We start from the raw sequence: 12,579 nt of genomic DNA on the forward strand, positions 1-12,579 counted from the left end.
CATGTTGTGGGGGTGCTTTGTTGCAGGAGGGACTGGTGCGCTTCACAAAATAGATTGCATCATGAGGCAGGAAAATTATATATGGATATATTGAAGCAACATCTCAAGACATCAGCCAGGAAGTTAAAGCTTGGTCGCAAATGGGTCTTCCAAATGCACAATGACCCCAAGCATACTTCCAAAGTTGTGGCAAAATGGCTTAAGAACAACAGTCTAGGTATTTTAGTGGCCATCACAAAGCCCTGACCTCAATCCTATACAACATTTGTGGGCAGAACTGAAAAAGTCTGTGCGAGCAAGGAGGCCTACAATGCTGACTCAGTTACACCAGCTCTGTCAGGTGGAATGGGCCAAAATTCACCCAACATATTGTGGGAAAGCTAGCCAAAACATCTGACCCAAGTTAAAACAATTGAAAGGCAATGCTACCAAATACTAATTGAGTGTATGTGAACTTCTGACCCACTGGGAATGTGATGAAAAAAATAAAAACGTAAATAAATCACTCTACTATTATTCTGAGATTTCCAATTCTTAAAATAGTGGTAATCCTAACTGACCTACTTCAGGGAGTTTTTACTAGGATTAAATACAATTTTGAAAAACTGAGTTTAAATGTATTTGCCTAAGGTGTATGTAAATTTCCGACTTAATTTGTATTCAACCTGCGAACCCTAATTAACAATCAAACCAAAACAAAGTCTTCTCATACTTCATTGATTTCGAAAAAGCCTTTGACTCAATTTAGCACGAGGGTCTGCTATACAAATTCATGGAAAGTGGTGTTGACGGAAAAACATACAACATTATAAAATCTATAAACACACAAACAACAAGTGTGCAGTTAAAATGAGCAAAAGAAAACATTTATTTCCACAGGGCTGTGGGGTGAGACAGGGATGCAGCTTAGGTACCTCTCCGGTACCTCATGCGATAGCACAGAGAACAGTCTATGACTAGAGTGGCTGGAGTCTTGGACATTTTTTAGGGCCTTCCTCTGACATCTCTGTGTATAGAGGTCCTAGATGGCAGGAAGCTTGGCCCCGATGATGTACTGGGCCATACGCACTACCCTCTATAATGCCTTGCGGTCCAAGACCGAGCAGTTGCCATACCAGGCAGTGATGCAAACCATCAGGATGCTCTCGATGGTGCAGCTGTAAAACTTTTTTGAGGATCCGAGTACCCGTGCAAAATCTTTTCAGACTCTAGAGGGGGAATAGGTTTTTTTTGGTGTGCTTGGACCATGTTAGTTTGTTAGTGATAAGGACGCCAAGGAACTTGAAGCTCTCAACTTGCTCCACTACAGCCCCGTCAATGAAAATGGGGGCGTGCTTGGTCCTCCTTTTCCTGTAATCCATATCAACTCCTTTGTCTTGATCACATTGAGGGAGAGAGTGTTGTCCTTGCACCACATGGTCAGGTCTTTGACCTCCCTATAGGCGTCTCATCGTTGTTAGTTATCAGGCCTACCACTGTTGTCATAGGTAAACTTAATGATGGTGCTTGGAGTCGTGCCTGGCCGTGCAGTCATGAGTGAACAGGGAGTACAGGAGGGGACTGAGCATGCACCCCAGAGGGCCCCCCGTGTTGCGTATCAGCGTGGCGGATGCGTTGTTACCTACCCTTACCATATGGGGATGGCCCGTCAGGAAGTCCAGGATCCATTTGCTGAGGGAGGTGTTTAGTCCCAAGGTTCTTAGCTTAGTAGTGAGTTTTGAGGGCACTATGTTGTTGAATGCTGAGCTGTAGTCCATGAATAGCATTCTCGCATTGGTGTTCCTTTACCCCAGGTTGGAAAGGGCAGTGTGGAGTGAATTCGAGATTGCATTATCAGTGGATCTGTTGGGGCAGTATGCAAATTTGAGTGGGTCTAGGGTTTCTGGGATAATGGTGTTGTGAGCCATAACCAGCCTATCAAAGCACTTCATGGCTACAGGCGTGAGTGCTACGGGTCGGGTGTCATTTAGGCAGGTTACCTTAGTCCCTGTGCCAAAGAACACTATGATGGTCTGTACTTGAACCATGTTGGTATTACAGACTCACAGGGAGCGGTTGAAAATTTCAGTGAAGACACTTGCCAGTTGGTCAGCGCATGCTCGTAGTACAGGTTGTGGTAATTCGTCTGGCCCTGCGGCCTTGTGATTGTTGGCCTGTTTAAAGGTCTTATTCACATCGGCTGCGGACAGCGTGATCACAGTCATCCGGAACAGTTGATGCTCTCATGCATGTTTCAGTGTTACTTGCCTCGAAGCGAGCATAGACGTTATTTAGGGCATAGCGGGATTTCTTATAAACTTTCGGGTTAGAGTCCCGCTCATTGAAAGCTTCCCTTTAGCTCAGCGCGAATGTTGCCTGTAATCTATGGCTTCTGGTTGGGGTATGTACCTACAGTCACTGTGGGGATGACGTCATCGATGCATTTATTGATGGAGCCAGTGAGTGAGAATCCTGGAACATATTCCAGTCTGTGCTAGAAAAACAGTCCTGTAGTCTAGCATCTGTTAATCTGACTACTGTTTTATTGACCTAGTCACTGATGCTTCCTGCTTTAATTTTTGCTTTGAAGCATGTAAGGATAGAATTATGGTCAGATTTGCCAAATGGAGGGCGAGGGAGAGCTTTGTATGCGTCTCTGTGTGTGGAGTAAAGGTGGTCGAGTTTTTGGTTACACATTTAACATGCTGATAGAAATTAGGTAAAACTGATTTAAGTTTCCCTACATTAGAGTCCCTGGCCACTAGGAGCTCCCCCTCTGGATTAGCCTTTTCCTGTTTGTTTATGGCGGTATACAGCTCCATGAGTGTGGTTTTAGTGCCAGCATCGGTCTGTGGTGGTATGTAGACAGCTATAAAAAAAATACAGATGAAAACTCTCTAGGTAGATAGTGTGGTCTACAGCTTATCATGAGATACTCTACCTCAGGCGAGCAAAACCTTGAGACTTCCTTAGCTATCGTGCACTAGTTGTTGTTTACAAATATACATAGGATGCAGCCCCATGTCCTGCCGATGAAGTGTATAACCTGCCAGCTGTATGTTATTAATGTCGTTGTTCGGCCACGACTCAGTGAAACATATTATATTATATTACAGTTGTCAAGGTCCCATTGATAGGATATACGTACTCTGAGTTTGTCCCATTTATTTTCCATCGATTGAATGTTGGCTAGCACTACGGATGGCAAAGGGGGATTAGCCACTCGTTGTCTGATCCTCACTAGGTTCCCCGATCTCCTCCCGTGAAATCTCTTTCTTCCTCCTGCGAATGACGTGGATGAGGGCCTTTTCAGGTGTTGGAGTATATCCTTCCTGTCCGACTCATTAAAGAAAAATGATTTGTCCAATTTGAGGTGAGTAATCGCTGTTCTGATGTCCAGAAGCTCTTTTCGGTCATAAGAGACGGTAGCAGCAACATTATGTACAAATTAGGTTACTAACAAAATAGCACGGTTGGTTAAAACGGCATCCATCTTTTCCGGCGCCATCATACATATACAACGCTGTGTATATGACACAATTTGAAATGTCTTTATTCTTTTGGAACTTTTGCGAGTGTAATGTTTACTGTTAATTTGTATTGTTTATTTCACTTTTGTTTATTATCTAGTTCACTTGCTTTGGCAATGTTAACAAATGTTTCCCATGCCAATAAAGCCCTTGGAGAGGGAGGGAGAGGGAGCCGTTTCCCCCTCTTTCAGCACTTTTAGTGGGAGGAGGATATCTACACCACGGCTATCAACACCCTTTCAACCGAACAGTGTAATGTATTTTTGAGCCGGCTTTGCTATTTAAAAATAGCAAGATAAAAATGGGGATGAAGCCTAAGGCCTGAAGCCCAATCGCAGTCTTATCATGTTGATGAGTCCAAAACAAAATTTCACAGGGTAAGTATTTAGACCCCCAACACAGGGGATAATAGGTTTGTTTGGGAGAAGCGGCATGTGTAACAATGTCTTTAATCCCCCAGTGTGCTGATTTGAAAAGGGCTAAACCCAGACAAAAGAGAGCTGGTGGGAATCGTCAGCCAGAGTGGTCCACTGGCCAATTGATTCCTTCTACTCCTATCTGCCATTTTCTTACCTTCTATACTCTATTGAGAATCTGAAAAAGAGTGTACTTTTACCTCTGTCGTTTTGGAACGGAATGAAGTTGTCTTCTCTGTGATGAAAAGAGAAAGGGAAGGGAGGTAAAGCTTTAAATCTGCAGGAAAGGATTGATGGATTGATGACCTCTTAACATGTAGCCAGAGGGAGGGAGAGACTAAGTGGGCCTCCTCCAGCGCAAGAAGGCAATGGAGGCAAGCAGGGAGGCAGACAGACAGGCATGCAGGCAGCATAATTAAATAAATAAGGTGATTACATTACTTTAATTTGGTGATCTCCATCATGGTACGACATTGTAGATAGGGGCCACTGAGGCGGATTTGTTGGTTTCAGTCTGTTCTGCTGGACCAGCCCAAACAAATGAATGTCGCTAGCTGAGGTTTTAGGAGGCAACTACTGTATTAAGAGTTTTGAATAGTCGGTGTTTAAAGGGGCCCTGGCCCTGTATCTCTAACTGTCCAAGTCAGTGCAACCTGCAGGCTGTAGACTGCATAGCATCACAATCACCCTGTTATAAGACTACCCTTATGGTAAGGACTTGTTACAAGACTCCACAGGTTTTAATGAAGTCAAGTGTTCACCCCTTTCAAATACCAAGCAGCAGAAAATAATTCCCAATGAAAGAGAGCTTAGTGATAAAGAGACACGGTGAATAAATGGGGGAACTAACACACCATCAGCAGTCAGGCCTAGAACAAGAATACAACACTGTTGTGAAGCAACACTGTAGGGGAACACTTATGCATACAAAGCCCTCCCTTTGGCAAATCCGACCACGATGCCATCTTGCTCCGACCGTCTTATAGGCAGAAACTCAAACAGGATGTACCAGTGACTAGAACCATTCAACACTGGTCTGACCAAGAGGAATCCACGCTTCGGAATCCACGCTTCAAGATTGTTATTATCACACGGACTGGGATATGTTCTGGTCAGCCTCAGAAGACAACATTGATCTATACGCTGACTCGGTGAGTGAGTTTATTAGGAGGTGCAATGGAGATTTTGTACCCACTGTGACTATTAAAACCTACCCTAACCAGAAACAGTGGATGGCTGGTGGCATTCGCGCAAAACTGAAAGCGTGAACCACTGCATTTAGCCATGGAAAGAGGTCTGGGAGTATGGCTGAGCGTAAACAGTGTAGTTATTCCCTCCGCAAGGCCATCAAAGAAGCAAAATGCCGGTACAGGAACAAAGTGGAGTCATAATTCAACGGCTCAGATACAAGGCGTATGTGGCAGGGTCTATAGGAAATCAAGGACTACATAAACAAAACCAGCCACGTCACATACACCGTCAGGCTTCCAGACAAACTAAACACCTTCTTTGTCCGCTTTGAGGATAATACAGTGCCACCATCGCGGCCCGCTAACAAGGACTGCGTCCACAGACGATGCAATCGCCATCACACTGCATACTGCCCTATCCCATCTGGACAAGAGGAATACCTATGTAAGAATGCTGTTCATTGAGTACAGCTCAGCTTTCAACACCATAGGACCCTCCAAGCTCATCATCAAGATGGAAGCCCTGGATCTCAACCCTGCCCTGTGCAATTGGGTCATGGACTTTGACGGGCCGCCCCAGGTGGTGAAGGTAGGAAACAACATCTCCACTTCGCTGACGCTCAACACTGGGGCACCACAAGGGTGCATTCTCAGCCCCCTCCTGTACTCCCTATTCACCTACGACTGTGTGGCCATGCACGCCTCAATCATCAAGTTTGCAGACAACACAACAGTAGTGGGCTTGATTACCAAAAACGATGAGACAGCCTACAGGGAGGAGGTGAGGGCACTCGGAGTGTGGTTTCAGGAAAACAACCTCTCATGTCAACAAAGCAAAGGAGATGATTGTGGATTTCAGGAAACCTCAAAGGGACAGTAGTGGAGAAGGTGGAAAGTTCCTCGGCGTACACATCAGACATTGAAATAGTCCACCCACACACAGTGTGGTGAAGAAGGTGCAACAGCACCTCTTCAAGCTCAGGACGCTGACGAAATTTGGCTTCTCACCTAAAACACAGACTTTTACAGATGCACTATTGAGAGCATCCCGTCGGGCTGTATCACAGCTTGTTAAGGCAACTGCACCGCCCACAACCGCAAGGCTCTCCAGATGGTGGTGCGGTCTACACAACGCATCACTGGGGGCAAACTATCTGCCCTCCATGACACCTACAGCACCCGATGTCACAGGAAGGCCAAAAAGATCATCAAGGACAACAACCACCCGAGCCACTGCCTGTTCACACCGCTATCATCCATACCATCCAGAAGGCGAGGTCAGCACAGGTGCATCAACGCTGGGACCGAGAGACTGAAAAACACCTATCTCAAGGCCATCAGACTGCTAAACAGCCATCACTAACTCAGAGGCTGATGCCTACCCTGAGACCCAATCACTGGCCACTTTAATAAATGGATCACTAGTCACTTTAAACAATGTCACTTTAATAATGTTTACGTATCTTGCATTACTCTTATGTATATACTGTATTTTTTACCATCTACTGCACCTTGCCTATTCCTGCTCGGCCATCGCTCATCCATATATTTATACGTATATATTCTCATTCATCATTTTATTTGTGTGTATTAAATAGTTGTTGGGAATTGTTAGATTACTTGTTAGATATTACTGCACTGTAGGAACTAGAAGGACAAGCATTTTGCTACACACACACATGGTTAGCAGATATTAATGTATGTGACCAATGAAAAAATTGATGGTGGGGGATTCTGGCATAGCATCACCATGCTCCATGCTTATTCCAGAGCCTATTCTGGGGTTCAGCAACATTCTTTGTGATTCAGGCTGAATGTTTCAGCTGGTTTGGGGCATTCTGGCATAGCATCACCATGCTCCATGCTTATTCCAGAGCCTATTCTGGGGTTCAGCAGCATTCTTTGTGATTCAGGCTGAATGTTTCAGCTGGTTTGGGGCATTCTGGCATCGACAAAGGGCTGTCGGATGCAATCAGTACACTTCCTTTTGGAATGCAAGCCTACCCAAATAAGGAGGCCAACCATGTATCCAACATAATTCACGTCTCTCTCTCTTCGCCCTCCTCCCTCTCTCTCTCTACTGCCTGAGACTGTTATGGTGTTTAAATACTTGTGTGTTCATTTTCCTTTTAAAGCCTTTTTCCTTCGCCCACCTAGGGTTGTTTTGGAGTTTCATGAACAAACTACGACCCTCCAGTGTACCAGCGACTTAGATTGAAATGGCCTGGTCATGCATCTCAGAGGGCCTGTAAATTGGGCCCTGGCATTGGCTGGCATCTCATTGCTGCAGTGCCACCGGGTTGATGAGATGTTCCTACTGGGATTCATGGTGCTGCTGTTGACTGACAGGAGAGGGGCACCAACCATGGGAAGGGAACCAAAGGGGCTTTAGCTCGCTAAACATCTCAAAGAAACCAAAGCTGAATTCTGGATGTCAGTTTTTTTAACACAATTTTGGATAATGCACGAAACACTAAATGAATAGCTCTCCGGCAGGGTTGTTTGAAAACACAATTACCACTGTGAAGCAGTTTGACCAAGTATTAGAACATGGACCAAGTATTAGAACATGGACCAAGTATTAGAACAGTGATAATTTACATGGTACCTCTGAAAATGTTGTATGGTGTTTGTATGCTGAAGATTCCTGTAGATTTGATCCTCATCATCATCACCCCCACCATCATCACCATCATTCTCTACCTCCTTTTTGTCCTTTTTGTCCTAGGGGATGCCATAGCCAAGCTGACAGATGTTGGGATGCCGGTGGCCCCACTTGTGGACGGACGCAAGACGGTGTTCAGTAACAGGACAGGCATGGTGAAGGCTGCCCGCATGCTCCTCTCCTCCGTCACCAAAGTCCTGGTCCTCGCAGACCGCATCGTCATCAAACAGATCATCAACTCACGCAACAAAGTAGGTACCGATTCCGACCACACAGTGGGATGCATGCACACCATAAACACAATATACATTTCGATATAGGGCCACAGATGCACAGAGAACAAAGTAGAGACACACATGCAAGCAGCTGTGCACACACACACACACACAACAGTGGCAGTCTGCCATTTTAAGATGAGGCAGGACAATTATTATGATTTTGATTATGAGCATGACTCATAGTCATCCAATATGCTGTAATGGAAATTGTCATTCATATTCCATTCACCCAGCTTAATGTAAGATCAATAGGTTTAGGCTACTACACGAGTCACGTGCTCCCTATATCCATCACGAGGGTGCTACAATCTAGCCTATGAATGAAATTTTACAACGTAGGTGCACAGGTCGAGAGAAATTTGAGTAATCAAGGTGACAGACAATGACACATTCAATACCTCCATGCACAATCTTGCCTGCATCTAGCTGATCGACGGTGTAATCATTAGTCGACAGTTGCAAACAAAACTTTCTATTGGACAACTTCAGGTATGTTTACCCCCGTTCCATTTGCTTCCGTTAAAGAAAAGTGTTTCAACAGAATCGGTAGAATAAATACATCCCTGATCACGCGCGAACACTGTTCACTTTCATACCAGCCACATACAAACAGCATGGTCCCTTGGATTGTTGGATAATTCCTTCTCGCATCTACGCGCTCTCACCTTTTCCATTCACTTGTGGACTTAAATGCACAACACATCAGCTGTCTGTGACCAGGCAAAAAAAAACAATTCTAAGCCAAACCTTCATATCATAACCGCAACACGCAGCTTACATCATTGTCACCATATTAGCTAACATCAAGTCAACATAGCTACTAGAACTAAAACATTAGTAACCATGCTACAATCATGCAGTAAAGTGTACAGTTAGCTAGCAGTTTAGCAGTTACACCCATGGGCCCTGGGGGCAAAAAAATAATAAAACCAAAACTTACCAGAGTACCAGTATTGGGTAGCCATAGCCAGCTATGTAACATAGCATCAATCCCTGTTTGAGTCAGGTAAACAGGCTAAACTCGATAGCTGCATTTGCTAGCTAAGTGAAAAAATAAATAAATGTATAGCTTTCTCCTTGTTTCTTTCTCTCTCTTTGAGTCAACTACTCACCACATGTTATGTACTGCAGTGCTAGCTAACTGTAGCTTGTGCTTTGATTGGGTGGACAGCATGTCAGTCCACGCTGAAAGAGCTCTGATAACTTCTGGAGGACGTCCTCCAACCTGTCATAATTACTGTGTAAGTCTATGGAAAGGGGTGAGAACCACGTTTAGGTTTTATATTGAAATCAATGTACCCAGTGGAGGGCGGAAACTAGCTGTCCTCTGGCTACGCCATGGTGCTACCCTACAGAGTGCTGTTGAGGTTACTGTAGACCTTCATTGCAAAATGGTGTGTTTTAATCAAGTATTTGTTGACGTGAATATATTTAGTATAGTGTCTATAAATATACTTTTTTTGTTTCACTATTTTTATGAAATTCACTGAGGAGGATTGTCCTTCCCTTCCTCCTCTAAGGAGCCTTCACTGACATAATACACACACAAAGACACAAATGCCCAGCACAGGCGACTCCATCTAGTCTTTCAGATCTTATCGGAGCTCCATGATATAGTACAGGAGAACTCCATCCTCTGCTGCTCTGGGGATAATAGAAGAAGCACATTTACCGTTTCTCTACCTGGTGCTTTCAGGAAGAGGATGTACTCACACACAGGGTCCTGGGGGGGTAAGGGCCTAATCCCGTCTAGTCTAGTAAGGCCTGTTTGGACAGACGGACGACGGGGCTGCTCCCATTACTGGCAAACACAATTTAATTTTGAACCCTGTCTCTGTCTGATAACAGCATAGCTCTTCTGCCTGGCCGGCAGGATGTCACTACTGTTTACCCTTCGAGAGACAGACCAAGCCTCTGACGCACACATGTGCACGCGCACACACACACACACACACCATCACACACACATCTCTCTCTCTCTCACACACACACACACACATACACACACATACACACTGCTCCAGATGGATGGATCACAGCATTATATAATGGATGATATTTTTGGGGGGTCTGAGGTGTGACAGGTTTGATGCATTATGCATCAGCTGACTTTGTTGGGTGATGCATGTCAGGTCAAACCATGTATCTTTGTTGGGTGATGCATGTCAGGTCAAACCATGTATCTTTGTTGGGTGATGCATGTCAGGTCAAACCATGTATATTTGTTGGGTGATGCATGTCAGGTCAAACCATGTATCTTTGTTGGGTGATATATTTATCCTACCCTGCCTGTCTAAGGTCTTCGAAAGCCAAGTTAACAAACAGATCACCGACCATTTCGAATCCCACCGTACCTTCTCCGCTATGCAATCTGGTTTCCAAGCTGGTCATGGGTGCACCTCAGCCACGCTCAAGGTCCTAAACGATATCATGACCACCGTCGATAAGAGACAATACTGTGCAACTGTATTCATCAACCTGGCCAAGGCTTTTGACTCTGTTCATCACCACATTCTTATTGGCAGACTCAACAGCCTTGGTTTCTCAAATGACTGCCTCGCCTGGTTCACCAACTACTTCTCTGATAGAGTTCAGTGTGTCAAATCGGAGGGCCTGTTGTCCAGACCTCTTGCAGTCTCTATGGGGGTGCCACAGGGTTCAATTCTCGGGCCGACTCTCTTCTCTGTATACATCAATGATGTCGCTCTTGCTGCTGGTGAGTCTCTGATCCATCTCTATGCAGATGACACCATTCTGTATACTTCTGGCCCTTCTTTGGACACTGTCCTAACCTCCAGACGAGCTTCAATGCCATACAACTCTCCTTCCGTGGCCTCGAATTGCTTTTAAATGCAAGTAAAACTAAATGCATGCTCTTCAACCGATCACTGCCCACACCTGCCCGCCCGTCCAGCATCGCTACCCTGGACGGTTCTGACTTAGAATATGTGGACAACTACAAATACCTTGGTGTATGGTTAGACTGTAAACTCTCCTTCCAGACTCACATTAAGCATCTCCAATCCAAAATTAAATCTAGAATCTGCTTCCTATTTCTCAACAAAGCATCCTTCACTCATGCTGCCAAACATACCCTCGTAAAACTGACTATCCTACCGATCCCTGACTTCGGCCATGTCATTTACAAAATAGCCTTCAACACTACATTTTTGATTTACACAACATGCCTACAACTTTGAAGATGCAAGAAATAAGAAAAAAACAGACAACTTGAGTGTGCGTAACTATTCCCCCCCCCTAAAGTCAATACTTTGTAAGGACACCTTTTGCAGCAATTACAGCTGCAAGTCTCTTGGGGTATGTCTCTAAGCTTGGCACATCTAGCTACTGAGATTTTTGCCCATTCTTCAAGACAAAACTGCTCCAGCTCCTTCAAGTTGGATGGGTTTTAAGTCATACCACAGATTTTCAATTGGATTGAGGTCTGGGCTTTGCCTTCCTAGATGGATTTTCCCTTAAACCACACAAGTGTTGCTTTAGCAGTATGTTTAGGGTCATTGTCCTGCTGGAAGGTGAACCTCCGTCCCAGTCTCAAATCTCTGGAAGGTTGAAACAGGTTTCCCTCAAGAATTTCCCTGTATTTAGCGCCATTCATCATTCCTTCAATTCTGGCCAGTTTCCCAGTCCCTACCAATGAAAAACATCCCCACAGCATGATGCTGCCACCATGCTTCACTGTGGGGATGGTGCTCTCGGGGTGATGGGAGGTGTTGGGTTTGCGCCAGACATTGCGTTTTCCTTGATGGCCAAAAAGCTCAATTTTAATATCATTTCAGCAGAGTACCTTCTTCCATATGTTGGTGGAGTCTCCCACATGCCTTTTGGTGAACACAAAACGTGTTTGCTTATTTTTTTCTTTAAACAATGGCTTTTCTGGCCACTCTTCCATAAAGCCCAGCTCTGTGGCGTGTATGGCTTAAATTGGTTCTATGGACAGATACTCCAATCTCCTCTGTGGAGTTTTGCAGCTCCAGGGTTATCTTTGGTCTCTTTGTTGCCTCTGATTAATCCCGTCCTTGCCTAGTCCGTGAATTTTGGTGGGCGGCCCTCTCTTGGCAAATTTGTTGTGGTGCCATATTCTTTGCATTTTTTAATAATGGATTTAACGGTGCTATGTGGGATGTTCAAAGTTTTTGATATTTTTTTAACCCAACCCTGAGCTGTACTTCTCCACAACTTTGTCCCTGACCTGTTTGGAGAGCTCCTTGGTCTTCATGGTGCTGCTTGCTTGGTGGGGGCTCTTGCGTAGTGGTGTTGCAGACTCTGCGGCCTTTCAGAACAGGTGTATATATACTGAAATCATGTGACAGATCATGTGACATTTAGATTGCACACAGGTGGACTTTATTTAACGAATTGTGACTTCTGAAGGTAATTAGTTGCACCAGATCTTATTTAGGGGCCTCATAGTAAAAGGGGTGAATACATGTGCACGCGACACTTATTTTACTTTTTAGAATTTTTTGAAACAGGTTATTTTTTACATTTCACTTCACCAAT

The 12,579-nt window shown here is 44.7% G+C and overlaps 1 protein-coding gene across 2 annotated transcripts in view; it reads left to right on the forward strand.

Moving 5' to 3' along the window:
* The window catches only part of LOC124013087 (alpha-catulin-like), a 114,841-nt gene that overhangs the window by 58,421 nt on the left and 43,841 nt on the right, over positions 1–12,579 (forward strand). For both annotated transcript variants that reach the window (XM_046327239.1, XM_046327240.1), the window contains exon 3: positions 7,844–8,031. In XM_046327239.1, the coding sequence (XP_046183195.1) occupies positions 7,844–8,031 (188 nt within the window). The remainder of the gene's footprint in view (positions 1–7,843; positions 8,032–12,579) is intronic.

The sequence above is a fragment of the Oncorhynchus gorbuscha genome, linkage group LG24 (assembly GCF_021184085.1).
Source record: "Oncorhynchus gorbuscha isolate QuinsamMale2020 ecotype Even-year linkage group LG24, OgorEven_v1.0, whole genome shotgun sequence".
In the NCBI taxonomy this organism is placed as follows: Eukaryota; Metazoa; Chordata; class Actinopteri; order Salmoniformes; family Salmonidae; genus Oncorhynchus; species Oncorhynchus gorbuscha.